This window comes from Oncorhynchus tshawytscha, linkage group LG16, assembly GCF_018296145.1.
Source record: "Oncorhynchus tshawytscha isolate Ot180627B linkage group LG16, Otsh_v2.0, whole genome shotgun sequence".
Lineage (NCBI taxonomy): Eukaryota > Metazoa > Chordata > Actinopteri > Salmoniformes > Salmonidae > Oncorhynchus > Oncorhynchus tshawytscha.
In genome coordinates this window covers 84135584-84153378 of record NC_056444.1, presented here as the reverse complement: position 1 = coordinate 84153378, position 17795 = coordinate 84135584, and the positions used below count along the sequence as shown (strand labels likewise).

At 45.3% G+C, this 17795-nt stretch overlaps 1 protein-coding gene across 8 annotated transcripts in view; it reads right to left on the bottom strand.

Annotated features, from left to right (window-relative positions):
* The window catches only part of LOC112238193 (transcription elongation factor A protein 2-like), a 41990-nt gene that overhangs the window by 11656 nt on the left and 12539 nt on the right, over nucleotides 1–17795 (bottom strand). For all 8 annotated transcript variants that reach the window (XR_006079152.1, XR_006079155.1, XR_006079154.1 and 5 more), the window contains exons 3-7: nucleotides 17630–17735; nucleotides 13276–13372; nucleotides 7862–8016; nucleotides 805–861; nucleotides 511–665 (exon numbers count right to left, since the gene is read on the bottom strand). Coding sequence is in view for 1 of the 8 variants with exons in the window: in XM_042299811.1 (XP_042155745.1) it covers nucleotides 511–665; nucleotides 805–861; nucleotides 7862–8016; nucleotides 13276–13372; nucleotides 17630–17735 (570 nt within the window). In the remaining 7 variants the exon portion in view is untranslated. The remainder of the gene's footprint in view (nucleotides 1–510; nucleotides 666–804; nucleotides 862–7861; nucleotides 8017–13275; nucleotides 13373–17629; nucleotides 17736–17795) is intronic.

Below are 17795 nucleotides of genomic sequence, written 5' to 3'. Positions count from 1 at the left end.
GTCCCCCAATTTTTTTTTAAAAAATCCATTGAGAAATACTGCACCAAACATCTCTGTCGGATAAATGTAGTTATCTTGGATTATTCTGGCTACGACGTCTTTGTTTTTCAAGCGAAGGGGTCTTTTAAGGGACTATGCGAGCTCTAGTTTGGTTGGGGCCTGGTTAGACACCAGCTGAACTGAAGCACGATGCCTTACTATGAGAACACGAAATACACAGACACCTCTCTCTCACACTACACACCCCCCCACCCCCCCCACACACACACCTCCTCCCCCCACGCTCCCCCACACACACACTCCCCCCACACACACACCTCCCGCCCACACACACACCTCCCGCCCCCATGCTCTTCCCCCACGCTCCCCCACACACACACACTCCCCCACACACACACCTCCCCCCCCCACACACACACCTCCCGCCCCCATGCTCTTCCCCCCCCACACACACACACCTCCCGCCCACTCACCCCACACACACACCTCCCCCCACGGCCCCCCATTTACCTCAGCAGCCATGCTAGCGATACGATCAGCTGAGATGTTTCCAGCGAGGACGTTGCGTCGGAGGTCTGGGTTCTTCTGGTCCTTCAGGTTGGAGATACGGCTCCTCAGTCTGGACTTGTACTTCTGGTCTGTAGACTTAAACTCCTGGTAGATACGTGAAGCAGGGAGAGTGAAGGAGAACCAGAAACAGAACGACAACAAGAACAACTCTGTCCTCACACTATTACAATGCGTCTGGTCCTCACCACACCACCAGAAACAGAACGACAACAAGAACACAGGCGGAAAGGATATAGTCCTCAATCTGAGCAGCCAAATTGTCAGTGTCTGCTCCAATGGGCTTGTAGTCATCTGGAATATCAAACAGAGTAGTCAGCTATTGGTCAATCCTCAAAAAAAGGGGGCTTTAGTTTGAGATACTGTTACTCGAGGTAGAACAGAACACTAGCATGTTTACCTCTCTATCCAAGGTCTCCCTTATATTAAAACGGTTGTATAAAAATATTTCACAATAAAAGTGGTTAAGTTGATAGATTGTGACACATTCTTTAACTTAAAAAGTGCAGAATAATCATTTATGGCTGAAGGGGGTCATAAGGTCATGTAAACCCAACATTGCAAGTTGTGATGTTAGAGATCAAATGTGGAATGCAAGTCGTCATTGATACACAAACAACCAACATTAGCATATCTTAACGCATCTTAAGAGTAAACAGAGACCCGTCAAACACAGATGAAAATAGGTCGGAAATAAACTGTGAATGTTTATGATAAATGTAGACATCACTTTTTTTGGTAGCTGTTCAATTAGACAACTTTCCAAATGTTGCTTTCACTCAGTGCTGCATGACATAAATGCAGTTACATTATATTTGTTGTTGTTATTGTTATTGTTATTGTGGTTGTTGTTGTGGTTGTTGTTGTGGTTGTTGTTGTTGTTGTGGTTGTTGTGGTTGTGGTTGTTGTTGTGGTTGTTGTTGTTGTTGTTGTTGTTGTTGTTGTTGTTGTGGTTGTTGTTGTGTTTGTTGTTGTTATTGTGGTTGTTGTTGTTGTTGTTGTTGTTGTTGTTGTGGTTGTTGTTTTTGTTGTTGTGGTTGTGGTTTTTTTGTTGTTATTGTGGTTGTTGTTGTTGTTTTTGTTGTTGTGGTTGTTGTTTTTGTTGTTGTGGTTGTTGTTGTTATTGTGGTTGTTGTTGTTTTTGTTGTTGTGGTTGTTGTTGTTGTTTTTGTTGTTGTGGTTGTTGTTTTTGTTGTTGTGGTTGTTGTTGTTTTTGTTGTTGTGGTTGTTTTTGTTGTTGTTATTGTGGTTGTTGTTGTTGTTGTTGTGGTTGTTGTTGTTATTGTGGTTGTTGTTGTTATTGTGGTTGTTGTTGTTTTTGTTGTTGTGGTTGTTGTTTTTGTTGTTGTGGTTGTTGTTGTTTTTGTTGTTGTGGTTGTTGTTGTGTTGTTGTTGTTGTTGTTGTTTTTGTTGTTGTGGTTGTTGTTTTTGTTGTTGTTGTTGTTGTTGTGGTTGTTATTGTAATCAGCTCTAAGGCAAGTGGGCTCAGACACTTAAAACTGACAGACAAAAGTTCCTCTGTGGATTGTATATGTTTATCCCCTACTCTTGCAATTACGTTAGGGGGGCCCTCGTAGATTTGACTCCAAATCCAATATGGCTGCCAAATTACCATTAAAAAGTGGTTTAGTCATCTGTATACACTGAGTATACATAACATTAAGAAGACAAGGCTGCAGACTCAGAGCATAACGCTGACCGGCTGGAGAGTGTCTTCACTGTCATGTATCAACCTGACCCTGACCCAGTCTGTAATACCTACATGTCTCAACCTGACCCAGTCTGTAATACCTACATGTCTCAACCTGACCCAGTCTGTAATACCTACATGTCTCAACCTGACCCAGTCTGTAATACCTACATGTCTCAACCTGACCCAGTCTGTAATACCTACATGTCTCAACCTGACCCAGTCTGTAATACCTACATGTCTCAACCTGACCCAGTCTGTAATACCTACATGTCTCAACCTGACCCAGTCTGTAATACCTACATGTCTCAACCTGACCCAGTCTGTAATACCTACATGTATCAACCTGACCCAGTCTGTAATACCTACATGTCTCAACCTGACCCAGTCTGTAATACCTACATGTCTCAACCTGACCCAGTCTGTAATACCTACATGTCTCAACCTGACCCAGTCTGTAATACCTACATGTCTCAACCTGACCCAGTCTGTAATACCTACATGTATCAACCTGACCCAGTCTGTAATACCTACATGTCTCAACCTGACCCAGTCTGTAATACCTACATGTCTCAACCTGACCCAGTCTGTAATACCTACATGTATCAACCTGACCCAGTCTGTAATACCTACATGTCTCAACCTGACCCAGTCTGTAATACCTACATGTCTCAACCTGACCCAGTCTGTAATACCTACATGTATCAACCTGACCCAGTCTGTAATACCTACATGTCTCAACCTGACCCAGTCTGTAATACCTACATGTCTCAACATGACCCAGTCTGTAATGCATTGGTCTGTGCAGTAACCCCAACATCCCTATAAGGACAAATGCCATTTATGGCAAATAAGAAGCACCCTTAGGATGGTAGAAGTTGCTGTATGTGATCGTTTTACAGTGGATTGACTGTGAGATATTGTTCTTTATTCATCATGCTTGATCCACCTCTTTTACTGTCCATCAAAGCCCAGGCATCATCTTCCGATGTACATGTGTGGAGTTGTACTATGTACCACACAACCACCAACACTTCTTAGTCATAGTCTAGGAGTACACTAGTAACTAGCCTCTAAGTAATCTGAGGACCCCTTCCCTCTCCACTTCTCCTGCTGGCCGTGGCCCCAGTCCATAATCACCCACACTCAATATTGGCCAAATCATCATTATGTAAAGGTACTTCGGTTTTATATTTGTAATACATTTGGAAAAAATATATATATTGTGATGTCATTATGGGGTATTGTGATGTCATTATGGGGTATTGTGATGTCATTATGGGGTATTGTGATGTCATTATGGGGTATCGTGTGTAGATTGATGAGGGGGGGAAAAAATATTGAAACCATTTTAGAATAGATCCATGATGTATCAAAATGTGGATGAAGGGAAGGGGTCTGAATACATTTCTGAATGAATTGTTTACAGGTCTATATTTCCTAGATGCATTAAGATATCCTAACATTCTTTGGTTGTATTTGTAAGGCAGACAATTTACTATTGTAAATATCAGAGCTTTCAATATAGTGTTACATGACCTTATGTTGACCACCGTCCCTACGGCATTATTTTGCACCATTTGAGTTAAATGGGTGTCGCAATATCTATTGAATCACTGTTACAGTAAAATATTATTACACAACAACATTTACACCTCGGGAAGAGGGGTATCTCAACATTTAACTGGCCTACAGCGCCTTGCAAAAGTATTCATCCCCCTTGGCGTTTTTTCCTATTTTGTTGCTTTACAACCTGTAATTAAAATTGATTTTTATTTGGATTTCATGTAATGGACACACACAAAATAGTCCAAATTGGTGAAGTGAAATGAAGAAAATGACTTCTTTCAAAAATTTCTCAAAAATACAAAATTGAAAAGTGGTGTGTGCATATATATTCACCCCCTTTGCTATGAAGCCACTAAATAAGATCTGGTGCAACCAATTACCTTCAGAAGTCACATAATTAGTTAAATAAAGTCCACCTGTGTGCAATCTAAGTGTCACATCATCTGTCACATGATCTCAGTATATACACACACACCTGTTCTGAAAGGCCCCAGAGTCTGCAACACCACTAAGCAAGGGGCACCACCAAGCATGCGGCACCATGACGATCAAGGAGCTCTCCAAACAGGTCAGGGACAAAGTTGTGGAGAAGTACAGATCAGGGTTGGGATATAAAAAAATATCAGAAAGGTTTAACATCCCACGGAGCACCATTAAATCAATTATTTAAAAAATGGAAAGAATATGGCACCACAACAAACCTGCCAAGAGAGGGCCACCCACCAAAACTCACAGACCAGGCAAGGAGGGCATTAATCAGAGAGGCAACAAAGAGATCAAAGATAACGCTGATGGAGTTGCAAAGCTCCACAGTGGAGATTGGAGTATCTGTCCATAGGACCACTTTAAGCCATACACTACACAGAGCTGGGCTTTAAGGAAGAATGGCCAGAAAAAAGCCATTGCTTAAAGAAAAAAATAAGCAAACACGTTTGGTGTTCGCCAAAAGGCATATGGGAGACTCCCAAAAGATATGGAAGGTACTCTGGTCAGATGAGACAAAATTGAGCTTTTTGGCCATCAAGGTAAACGCTATGTCTGGCGCAAACCCAACACCTCTCATCACCCTGAGAACCCCATCCCCACAGTGAAGCATGGTGGTGGCAGCATCATAATGTGGAGGTGTTTTTCAAACCCAACACCGCTCATCACCCTGAGAACACCACCAATGTTTTTCCATCGGCAGGGACTGGGAAACTGGTCAGAATTGAAGGAATGGCGCTAAATACAGGGAAATTCTTGGGGGAAACCTGTTTCAGTCTTCCAGAGATTTGAGACTGGGACGGAGGTTCACCATCCAGCATGACAATGACCCTAGGCATACTGCTAAAGCAACACTTGAGTGGTTTAAGGGGAAACATTTAAATGTCTTGGAATGGCCTAGTCAAAGCCCAGACCTCAATCCAATATGTTGTATAACTTAAAGATTGCTGTACACCAGTGGAACGCATACAACTTGAAGAAGCTGGAGCCTTGAAGCAAATTAAATCCTTGATGAACGGGAAAAAATCCCAGTGGCTAGATGAGCCAAGCTTATAGAGACATACCCCAACAGACTTGCAGCTGTAATTGCTGCAGAAGGTGGCTCTACAATATATTGACTTTGGGGGGATGAATAGTTATGCACACTCAAATTTTCCGTTTTTTTGTCTTATTTCTTGTTTGTTTCACATGAAAAAATATTTTGCATCTTCAAAGTGGTAGGCATGTTGTGTAAATCAAATGAAATAAATAAATAAAATTCCATGTTGTAAGGCAACAAAATAGGAAAAATGCCAAGGGGGGGTGAATACTTTCACAAGCCACTGTATTAGTTTTAGCACAAATGTCACATTAATTTAAAATGGCCCTCCAGCCACCCCATACCATAGACCCCCCCCCGCTTGTGATTGGGCCCCTTGATTTATTCCACATTGTGTTGTGTTACATACTGAATTCAAAATGGATTCCATGTTTTATCATTCTACATACAGTACCCCATAACGACAAAGTCAAAACATGTTTTTATCAACAGCTTCAAATGTATTGAAAATGAACTGAAGAAAGATCTAATTTCCATAAGTATTCACACCCCTAAGTCAATACATGTTAGAATAACCTTTGGCAGCGATTACAGCTGTGAGTCTTTCTGGGGTAAGTCTCTAAGAGCTTTGCACACCTGGATTGTACAATATTTGCACATTACTCTTTTTAAAAAAAAAATCCAAGCTCTTGTCAAATTGGTTGTTGATCATTACTAGACAACCATTTTCTGGTCTTGCCATAGATTTTCAAGATGATTTAAGTCAAAACTGAAACTAGGCCACTCTAAAACATTCAGGGTCTTCTTGGTAAGCAACTCCAGTGTAGATGTGGCCATGTGTTTTAGGTTATTGTCCTGCTGAAAGGTGAATTCATCTCCCAGACTGAACCAGGTTTTCCTCTTGGATTTTCCTTGTGCTTCGATCTATTCAGTTTATTTTTATTAAAAACTCCTTAGTTCTTGCCGATGACAAGTATAATCATAACATGATGCAGCCACCACCATGCTTGAAACTATGAAGAGTGGTACTCAGTGATGTGTTGTATTTGCCCCAAACAACTTTCTATTCAGGACATAAAGATCATTTCTTTGCCACATTTTTTTCAGCTTTACTTTCTGCCTTATTGCAAACAGAATGCAAGTTTTGGATATTTTTATTCTGTACAGGCTTCCTTCTTTTCACTGTCATTTAGGTTAGTATTGTAGACTAACTACAATTCAACTCTGTAACTGTTTTAAAGTCACTATTGGCCTCATGGTGAAATCTCTGAGCGGTTTCCTTCCTCTCCGGCAACCAAGTTAGGAAGGACGCTTGTGTCTTTGTAGTGACTGGGTGTATTGATAATGCATACAAAGTGTAATTAATAACTTCACCATGCTCAAAAGGGATATTCAGTGTCTGCTTTGTTTTACCAATAGGTGCCCTTCTTTACGAGGCATTGGAAAACCTCCCTGGCATTTGTGATTAAATCTGTGTTTGATAATCACTGTTTGATTGAGGGACCTTACAGATTATTGTATCTGTGGGGTACAGAGATGAGGTAGTCGTTCAAAAAATAAATGTCAATCTCTTATTGCACATAGAGTGAGTCCATGCAACATATTACACTACATGGCCAAAAGTATGTGGACACCCATTCAAACTATTTCAGCCACACCCATTGCTGACAGGTGTAGTAAATCGAGCACACAGCCATCCCATCTCCATAGACAAAAATTAGCAGTAGCATGGGCCATACTGAAGAGTGTGCCTTTCAACGTGGCACAGTCCAACAAGTCAGTTCCTCAAATTTCAGCCCTGCTAGAGCTGCCCCGGTCAACTGTAATGTCCAAGAGCAAAAACGGCTCAGCCACAAAGTGGCAGGCCACACCAGCTCACAGAACGGGACCAGCGAGTGATGAAAAATCATCTATCCTCAGTTGCAACACTCACTACAGAGTCCCAACATGCCTCTGGAAGCAACATCAGCACAAGAACTGTTCGTCAAGACATTCTAGATGATTCTGTGCTTCCAACATTGTGGCCACAGTTTGGGGAAGGCCCTTTCCTGTTTCAGCATGACAATGCCCCCTTGCACAATGCGAGATTCATACAGAAATGGTTTGTCAAGATTGGTGTGGAAGAACTTAACTGGCCTACACAGAGCCCTGACCTCAACCCCATCCCGTAGTGTATATGACTTGTTAAGCACATTTTTACTCCTAAACTTATTTAGGCTTGCCATAACAAAGGGGTAGAATACTTTTTCACTCAAGACATTTTCAGCTTGTCATTTTTAATTTAAGTGTAAACCATTTCTAAAAACATAATTCCACTTTGACATTATGGGGTATTGTGTGTAGGCCAGTGACACAACATGTCAATGTAATCCATTTTAAATTCAGGCTGCAACACAACAACAAAATGTGGAGAAAGTCAAGGGGTTAGAATACTTTCTGAAGGCCACTGTATGAACCTATACAGCTGTGGAATGTGCTGATAATGGCGGCCATCTTGGTAGGGTCTGTCTCACCGTCGGTCTGCAGGGCAGCCACCAGCAGCTCTCGGCACTTGGTGCGTACGCTGTCAGTGGTGACGGGAGTGGGAGGGAAGGAGGTGAACTTTAGGGTGGTGGGGGTTGTAGGTGTGGTGGGAGTCTTCGGGGGCTCAGGTAGTTCTTGTTTCTTACTGGGGTAGACAAGAGGGCGTCAGCGAGAAGAAAGTGTTACATTGTGTTATGAGTCACCCTGATCCTTCCATTTATTCTGACTGGGTATCAAACCCCCCGTCGTCTACCTACAGGTTAAACCCCCCGTCGTCTACCTACAGGTTAAACCCCGTCGTCTACCTACAGGTTAAACCCCGTCGTCTACCTACAGGTTAAACCCCGTCGTCTACCTACAGGTTAAACCCCGTCGTCTACCTACAGGTTAAACCCCGTCGTCTACCTACAGGTTAAACCCCGTCGTCTACCTACAGGTTAAACCCCGTCGTCTACCTACAGGTTAAACCCCGTCGTCTACCAACAGGTTAAACCCCGTCGTCTACCTACAGGTTAAACCCCCGTCGTCTACCAACAGGTTAAACCCCGTCGTCTACCTACAGGTTAAACCCCCGTCTACCAACAGGTTAAACCCCGTCGTCTACCTACAGGTTAAACCCTGTCGTCTACCAACAGGTTAAACCCCGTCGTCTACCTACAGGTTAAACCCCGTCGTCTACCTACAGGTTAAACCCCCGTCGTCTACCTACAGGTTAAACCCCGTCGTCTACCTACAGGTTAAACCCCCGTCCTCTACCTACAGGTTAAACCCCCGTCCTCTACCTACAGGTTAAACCCCGTCGTCTACCTACAGGTTAAACCCCGTCGTCTACCTACAGGTTAAACCCCGTCGTCTACCTACAGGTTAAACCCCGTCGTCTACCTACAGGTTAAACCCCGTCGTCTACCTACAGGTTAAACCCCGTCGTCTACCTACAGGTTAAACCCCGTCGTCTACCTACAGGTTAAACCCCGTCGTCTACCTACAGGTTAAACCCCGTCGTCTACCAACAGGTTAAACCCCCCGTCGTCTACCTACAGGTTAAACCCCGTCGTCTACCTACAGGTTAAACCCCGTCGTCTACCAACAGGTTAAACCCCGTCGTCTACCTACAGGTTAAACCCCGTCGTCTACCTACAGGTTAAACCCCGTCGTCTACCTACAGGTTAAACCCTGTCGTCTACCAACAGGTTAAACCCCCGTCGTCTACCAACAGGTTAAACCCCCATCGTCTACCTACAGGTTAAACCCCGTCGTCTACCAACAGGTTAAACCCCCGTCGTCTACCTACAGGTTAAACCCTGTCGTCTACCTACAGGTTAAACCCCGTCGTCTACCAACAGGTTAAACCCCGTCGTCTACCTACAGGTTAAACCCCGTCGTCTACCTACAGGTTAAACCCCGTCGTCTACCTACAGGTTAAACCCCGTCGTCTACCAACAGGTTAAACCCCGTCGTCTACCTACAGGTTAAACCCCCGTCGCTACCAACAGGTTAAACCCCGTCGTCTACCTACAGGTTAAACCCCGTCGTCTACCAACAGGTTAAACCCCGTCGTCTACCTACAGGTTAAACCCCGTCGTCTACCAACAGGTTAAACCCCGTCGTCTACCTACAGGTTAAACCCCGTCGTCTACCTACAGGTTAAACCCCGTCGTCTACCTACAGGTTAAACCCTGTCGTCTACCAACAGGTTAAACCCCGTCGTCTACCAACAGGTTAAACCCCCATCGTCTACCTACAGGTTAAACCCCGTCGTCTACCAACAGGTTAAACCCCGTCGTCTACCTACAGGTTAAACCCTGTCGTCTACCTACAGGTTAAACCCCCATCGTCTACCTACAGGTTAAACCCCGTCGTCTACCTACAGGTTAAACCCCGTCGTCTACCTACAGGTTAAACCCCGTCGTCTACCTACAGGTTAAACCCCGTCGTCTACCTACAGGTTAAACCCCCGTCGTCTACCTACAGGTTAAACCCCCGTCGTCTACCAACAGGTTAAACCCCCCGTCCTCTACCTACAGGTTAAACCCCGTCGTCTACCTACAGGTTAAACCCCGTCGTCTACCTACAGGTTAAACCCCGTCGTCTACCTACAGGTTAAACCCCGTCGTCTACCTACAGGTTAAACCCCGTCGTCTACCTACAGGTTAAACCCCGTCGTCTACCTACAGGTTAAACCCCGTCGTCTACCTACAGGTTAAACCCCGTCGTCTACCTACAGGTTAAACCCCGTCGTCTACCTACAGGTTAAACCCCGTCGTCTACCTACAGGTTAAACCCCGTCGTCTACCAACAGGTTAAACCCCGTCGTCTACCTACAGGTTAAACCCCCGTCGTCTACCAACAGGTTAAACCCCGTCGTCTACCTACAGGGTCTACCAACAGGTTAAACCCCGTCGTCTACCTACAGGTTAAACCCCGTCGTCTACCAACAGGTTAAACCCCGTCGTCTACCTACAGGTTAAACCCCGTCGTCTACCTACAGGTTAAACCCCGTCGTCTACCTACAGGTTAAACCCCCGTCGTCTACCAACAGGTTAAACCCCGTCGTCTACCAACAGGTTAAACCCCCATCGTCTACCTACAGGTTAAACCCTGTCGTCTACCAACAGGTTAAACCCCCGTCGTCTACCTACAGGTTAAACCCCGTCGTCTACCTACAGGTTAAACCCCCATCGTCTACCTACAGGTTAAACCCCGTCGTCTACCTACAGGTTAAACCCCGTCGTCTACCTACAGGTTAAACCCCGTCGTCTACCTACAGGTTAAACCCCGTCGTCTACCTACAGGTTAAACCCCCCCGTCGTCTACCTACAGGTTAAACCCCCGTCGTCTACCAACAGGTTAAACCCCCCGTCCTCTACCTACAGGTTAAACCCCGTCGTCTACCTACAGGTTAAACCCCGTCGTCTACCTACAGGTTAAACCCCGTCGTCTACCTACAGGTTAAACCCCGTCGTCTACCTACAGGTTAAACCCCGTCGTCTACCTACAGGTTAAACCCCGTCGTCTACCTACAGGTTAAACCCCGTCGTCTACCTACAGGTTAAACCCCGTCGTCTACCTACAGGTTAAACCCCGTCGTCTACCTACAGGTTAAACCCCGTCGTCTACCTACAGGTTAAACCCCGTCGTCTACCTACAGGTTAAACCCCGTCGTCTACCTACAGGTTAAACCCCGTCGTCTACCTACAGGTTAAACCCCGTCGTCTACCTACAGGTTAAACCCCGTCGTCTACCTACAGGTTAAACCCCGTCGTCTACCTACAGGTTAAACCCCGTCGTCTACCTACAGGTTAAACCCCGTCGTCTACCAACAGGTTAAACCCCGTCGTCTACCTACAGGTTAAACCCCGTCGTCTACCTACAGGTTAAACCCCCGTCGTCTACCAACAGGTTAAACCCCGTCGTCTACCTACAGGTTAAACCCCGTCGTCTACCAACAGGTTAAACCCCCGTCGTCTACCTACAGGTTAAACCCCGTCGTCTACCTACAGGTTATACCTCCCATCGTCTACCTACAGGTTAAACCCTGTCGTCTACCAACAGGTTAAACCCCGTCGTCTACCAACAGGTTAAACCCCGTCGTCTACCTACAGGTTAAACCCCGTCGTCTACCTACAGGTTAAACCCCCCGTCGTCTACCAACAGGTTAAACCCCGTCGTCTACCTACAGGTTAAACCCCGTCGTCTACCTACAGGTTAAACCCCGTCGTCTACCTACAGGTTAAACCCCGTCGTCTACCTACAGGTTAAACCCCCATCGTCTACCAACAGGTTAAACCCCCATCGTCTACCAACAGGTTAAACCCCGTCGTCTACCTACAGGTTAAACCCCGTCGTCTACCTACCGGTTAAACCCCGTCGTCTACCTACAGGTTAAACCCCGTCGTCTACCTACAGGTTAAACCCCATCGTCCAACAGGTTAAACCCCGTCGTCTACCTACAGGTTAAACCCCGTCGTCTACCTACAGGTTAAACCCCCGTCGTCTACCTACAGGTTAAACCCCGTCGTCTACCTACAGGTTAAACCCCGTCGTCTACCAACAGGTTAAACCCCGTCGTCTACCTACAGGTTAAACCCCCGTCGTCTACCTACAGGTTAAACCCCGTCGTCTACCTACAGGTTAAACCCCGTCGTCTACCTACAGGTTAAACCCCGTCGTCTACCTACAGGTTAAACCCCCATCGTCTACCTACAGGTTAAACCCCGTCGTCTACCTACAGGTTAAACCCCGTCGTCTACCTACAGGTTAAACCCCGTCGTCTACCAACAGGTTAAACCCTATCGTCTACCAACAGGTTAAACCCCGTGTCTACCAACAGGTTAAACCTCCCATCGTCTACCAACAGGTTAAACCCCCATCGTCTACCTACAGGTTAAACCCCGTCGTCTACCTACAGGTTAAACCCCGTCGTCTACCTACAGGTTAAACCCCGTCGTCTACCTACAGGTTAAACCCCGTCGTCTACCTACAGGTTAAACCCCGTCGTCTACCTACAGGTTAAACCCCGTCGTCTACCAACAGGTTAAACCCCGTCGTCTACCTACAGGTTAAACCCCGTCGTCTACCTACAGGTTAAACCCCGTCGTCTACCTACAGGTTAAACCCCGTCGTCTACCTACAGGTTAAACCCCGTCGTCTACCTACAGGTTAAACCCCGTCGTCTACCTACAGGTTAAACCCCGTCGTCTACCTACAGGTTAAACCCCGTCGTCTACCTACAGGTTAAACCCCGTCGTCTACCTACAGGTTAAACCCCGTCGTCTACCTACAGGTTAAACCCCCGTCGTCTACCTACAGGTTAAACCCCCCCCGTCGTCTACCTACAGGTTAAACCCCCCGTCGTCTACCTACAGGTTAAACCCTATCGTCTACCTACCAACCCAAGTCCTTTGGGCTCAAGCTAGATTACCCATCACCAACGAGTAGTTCATTGAACCACCTATGCAACATATGACTCCACATTAGCCCGCTGAGCTAAAGCCTAGGCATGATTCACAAACTATAGGCTACTACTATTTGACCCTGCTGGTCATTTATGAACATTTGAACATCTTGGCCATGTTCTGTTATAATCTCCACCCAGCACAGCCAGAAGAGGACTGGCAACCCCACATAGCCTGGTTCCTCTCTAGGTTTCTTCCTAGATTTTGGCCTTTCTAGGGAGTTTTTCCTAGCCACCGTGCTTCTACACCTGCATTGCTTGCTGTTTGGGGTTTTAGGCTGGGTTTCTGTACAGCATTTTGAGATATCAGCTGATGTAAGAAGGGCTTTATAAATACATTTGATTTGATTAGTTCAGGGAGCTCACACACGTCTTCAGCGTTCAGACAAGCTTATTCACTGAACTACCTCTTGTTACATGACTGACACTCGGGTTGGCACGGCGTCTCACCTGCGGTCGCTGGATCCAGGACTGTCCTTGGACGAAGATGACCTCAGAGGAGAGCCCTCCCTCCTCTTCTCCTCCACAGCCTTCCCCTCAGAACCGTCTGTAGAGACACACAGTCAGCTGATTCATATCTATATAGGTGATGGGTCAACATTTACATAATGGGTACCTGGAGGGAAATTAGGGAGGTTTTTTGCTTTTTAAAATGTTAGGTTTCAGTCACATGATCCAACACCTATAGGCTAGTTAGAGTGGTCTCAGTCACATGATCCAACACCTATAGGCTAGTTAGAGTGGTCTCAGTCACATGATCCAACACCTATAGGCTAGTTAGAGTGGTCTCAGTCACATGATCCAACACCTATAGGCTAGTTAGAGTGGTTTCAGTCACATGATCCAACACCTATAGGCTAGTTAGAGTGGTCTCAGTCACATGATCCAACACCTATAGGCTAGTTAGAGTGGTCTCAGTCACATGATCCAACACCTATAGGCTAGTTAGAGTGGTTTCAGTCACATGATCCAACACCTATAGGCTAGTTAGAGTGGTCTCAGTCACATGATCCAACACCTATAGGCTAGTTAGAGTGGTTTCAGTCACATGATCCAACACCTATAGGCTAGTTAGTGGTCTCAGTCACATGATCCAACACCTATAGGCTAGTTAGAGTGGTCTCAGTTGGATGATCAACAACTTATAGGCTAGTTAGAGTGGTCTCAGTCACATGATCCAACACCTATAGGCTAGTTAGAGTGGTCTCAGTCACATGATCCAACACCTATAGGCTAATTAGTGGTCTCAGTCACATGATCCAACACCTATAGGCTAGTTAGAGTGGTCTCAGTCACATGATCCAACACCTATAGGCTAGTTAGAGTGGTCTCAGTCACATGATCCACGGCATATAGGCTAGTTAGAGTGGTCTCAGTCACATGATCCAACACCTATAGGCTAGTTAGAGTGGTCTCAGTCACATGATCCACGGCATATAGGCTAGTTAGAGTGGTCTCAGTCACATGATCCAACACCTATAGGCTAGTTAGAGTGGTCTCAGTCACATGATCCACAACCTATAGGCTAGTTAGAGTGGTCTCAGTCACATGATCCAACACCTATAGGCTAGTTAGAGTGGTCTCAGTCACATGATCTACAACTTATAGGCTAGTTAGAGTGGTCTCAGTCACATGATCCAACACCTATAGGCTAGTTAGAGTGGTCTCAGTCACATGATCCACGGCATATAGGCTAGTTAGAGTGGTCTCAGTCACATGATCCAACACCTATAGGCTAGTTAGAGTGGTCTCAGTCACATGATCCAACACCTATAGGCTAGTTAGAGTGGTCTCAGTCACATGATCCAACACCTATAGGCTAGTTAGAGTGGTCTCAGTCACATGATCCAACACCTATAGGCTAGTTAGAGTGGTCTCAGTCACATGATCCAACACCTATAGGCTAGTTAGAGTGGTCTCAGTCACATGATCCAACACCTATAGGCTAGTTAGAGTGGTCTCAGTCACATGATCCAACACCTATAGGCTAGTTAGAGTGGTCTCAGTCACATGATCCAACACCTATAGGCTAGTTAGAGTGGTCTCAGTCACATGATCCAACACCTATAGGCTAGTTAGAGTGGTCTCAGTCACATGATCCAACACCTATAGGCTAGTTAGAGTGGTCTCAGTCACATGATCCAACACCTATAGGCTAGTTAGAGTGGTCTCAGTCACATGATCCAACACCTATAGGCTAGTTAGAGTGGTTTCAGTCACATGATCCAACACCTATAGGCTAGTTAGAGTGGTCTCAGTCACATGATCCAACACCTATAGGCTAGTTAGAGTGGTCTCAGTCACATGATCCAACACCTATAGGCTAGTTAGAGTGGTTTCAGTCACATGATCCAACACCTATAGGCTAGTTAGAGTGGTCTCAGTCACATGATCCAACACCTATAGGCTAGTTAGAGTGGTTTCAGTCACATGATCCAACACCTATAGGCTAGTTAGTGGTCTCAGTCACATGATCCAACACCTATAGGCTAGTTAGAGTGGTCTCAGTTGGATGATCAACAACTTATAGGCTAGTTAGAGTGGTCTCAGTCACATGATCCAACACCTATAGGCTAGTTAGAGTGGTCTCAGTCACATGATCCAACACCTATAGGCTAATTAGTGGTCTCAGTCACATGATCCAACACCTATAGGCTAGTTAGAGTGGTCTCAGTCACATGATCCAACACCTATAGGCTAGTTAGAGTGGTCTCAGTCACATGATCCACGGCATATAGGCTAGTTAGAGTGGTCTCAGTCACATGATCCAACACCTATAGGCTAGTTAGAGTGGTCTCAGTCACATGATCCAACACCTATAGGCTAGTTAGAGTGGTTTCAGTCACATGATCCAACACCTATAGGCTAGTTAGAGTGGTCTCAGTCACATGATCCACGGCATATAGGCTAGGAAGGCCTAGTCCAAAAAACTCATTATTTTACAGACGGACTAGCCTATGTTCTGTTCAGTTTGAGAATGAGATCGCGAAGACGAGGAGGACCGATAGGTCAACTTTGATAGCTTGCTACTACTATAATAGATTTTAGAGGTCGGACGATTATGATTTTTCAACGCCGATACCGATACCGATTATTGGAGGACCAAATAAAGCTGATACCGATTAATCAGTCATTTTTTTATTTTTTATTTGTAATAATTACAATTTCAACAATACTGAATGAACACTTATATTAACTTAATATAATACAACAATAAATTCAATTTAGCCTCAAATAAATAATGAAACATGTTCAATTTGGTTTAAATAATGCAAAAACAAAGTGTTGGAGAAGAAAGTAAAAGTGCAATATGTGCCATGTAAGAAAGCTAACGTTTAAGTTCCTTGCTCAGAACATGAGAACATATGAAAGCTGGTGGTTCCTTTTAACATGAGTCTTCAATATTCCAAGGTAAGAGGTTTTAGGTTGTAGTTATTATAGGAATTATAGGACTATTTCTCTCTATACCATTTGCATTTCATATACCTTTGACTATTGGATGTTCTATTAGGCACTATAGTATTGCCAGTGTAACAGTATAGCTTCCTACCTGGGCTCGAACCAGGAACACAACGACAACAGCCACCCTCGAAGCAGCGTTACCCATGCAGAGCAAGGGGAACAACCTCTCCAAGTCTCAGAGCGAGTGATGTTTGAAACGCTATTAGCGCGCACCCCGCTAACTAGCTAGCCATTTCACATCGGATACACCAGCCTCATCTCGGGAGTTGATAGGCTTGAAGTCATAAACAGCGCAATGCTTGACGCACAACAAAGAGCTGCTGGCAAAATGCATGAAAGTGCTGTTTGAATGAATGCTTACGAGCCTGCTGCTGCCTACCACCGCTCAGTCAGACTGCTCTATCAAATTAAATTATGTTTTAATTCCTATTTTGGATATAGGGGAGGGTCACGTTTTAATGACTATTTTGGATATAGGGGAGGGTCACATTTTAATGACTATTTTGGATATCGGGGAGGGTCACGTTTTTTTCCCCTCATGCGTTCAGAGAGGATTGAGGTCAAATATATTTTGCCGAAGGGAGAGACATACATTTCCATTCCAGAGAGGTCTGATTTTCTAATCAAGTTCACTACCTTAGACACATGCTGCCTGTTTGGACTTCTTAAACTATAGTGGTTGTATTACTCTATTATAATAAGTATCCGTCCCGGTCTCTCTAGATCAGACAGGATCCCACCTGTCCAGTACAGGCAGACCTACAGACAGACACCATGTTTCACAGGTATGAGGCAGACCTACAGACAGACCGAGTCGTATGAGATGTGAGGCAGACCTACAGACAGACCGAGTCGTATGAGATATGAGGCAGACCTACAGACAGACAGAGTCGTATGAGATGTGAGGCAGACCTACAGACAGACCGAGTCGTATGAGATGTGAGGCAGACCTACAGACAGACCGAGTCGTATGAGATGTGAGGCAGACCTACAGACAGACAGAGTAGTATGAGATGTGAGGCAGACCTACAGACAGACAGAGTCGTATGAGATGTGAGGCAGACCACAGACAGACCGAGTCGTATGAGATGTGAGGCAGACCTACAGACAGACCGAGTCGTATGAGATGTGAGGCAGCCCTACAGACAGACCGAGTCGTATGAGATGTGAGGCAGACCCACAGACAGACCGAGTCGTATGAGATGTGAGGCAGACCTACAGACAGACCGAGTCGTATGAGATGTGAGGCAGACCTGCAGACAGAGTCGTATGAGATGTGAGGCAGACCTACAGACAGACCGAGTCGTATGAGATGTGAGGCAGACCTGCAGGACAGACTTACCCAGTAGTTTCTTCCAGGACTTGATGAGTGACTTGGCCAGGGTCTGGACCTCTTCCTCTGAACTCTGCTTCCTCACAGCGTTCACCGACATACCGATCCTGGTGGACTGACAAACACATCGTGTTTTATCATTACAGTTCCTCACAGCGCTCACTGACATACCGAT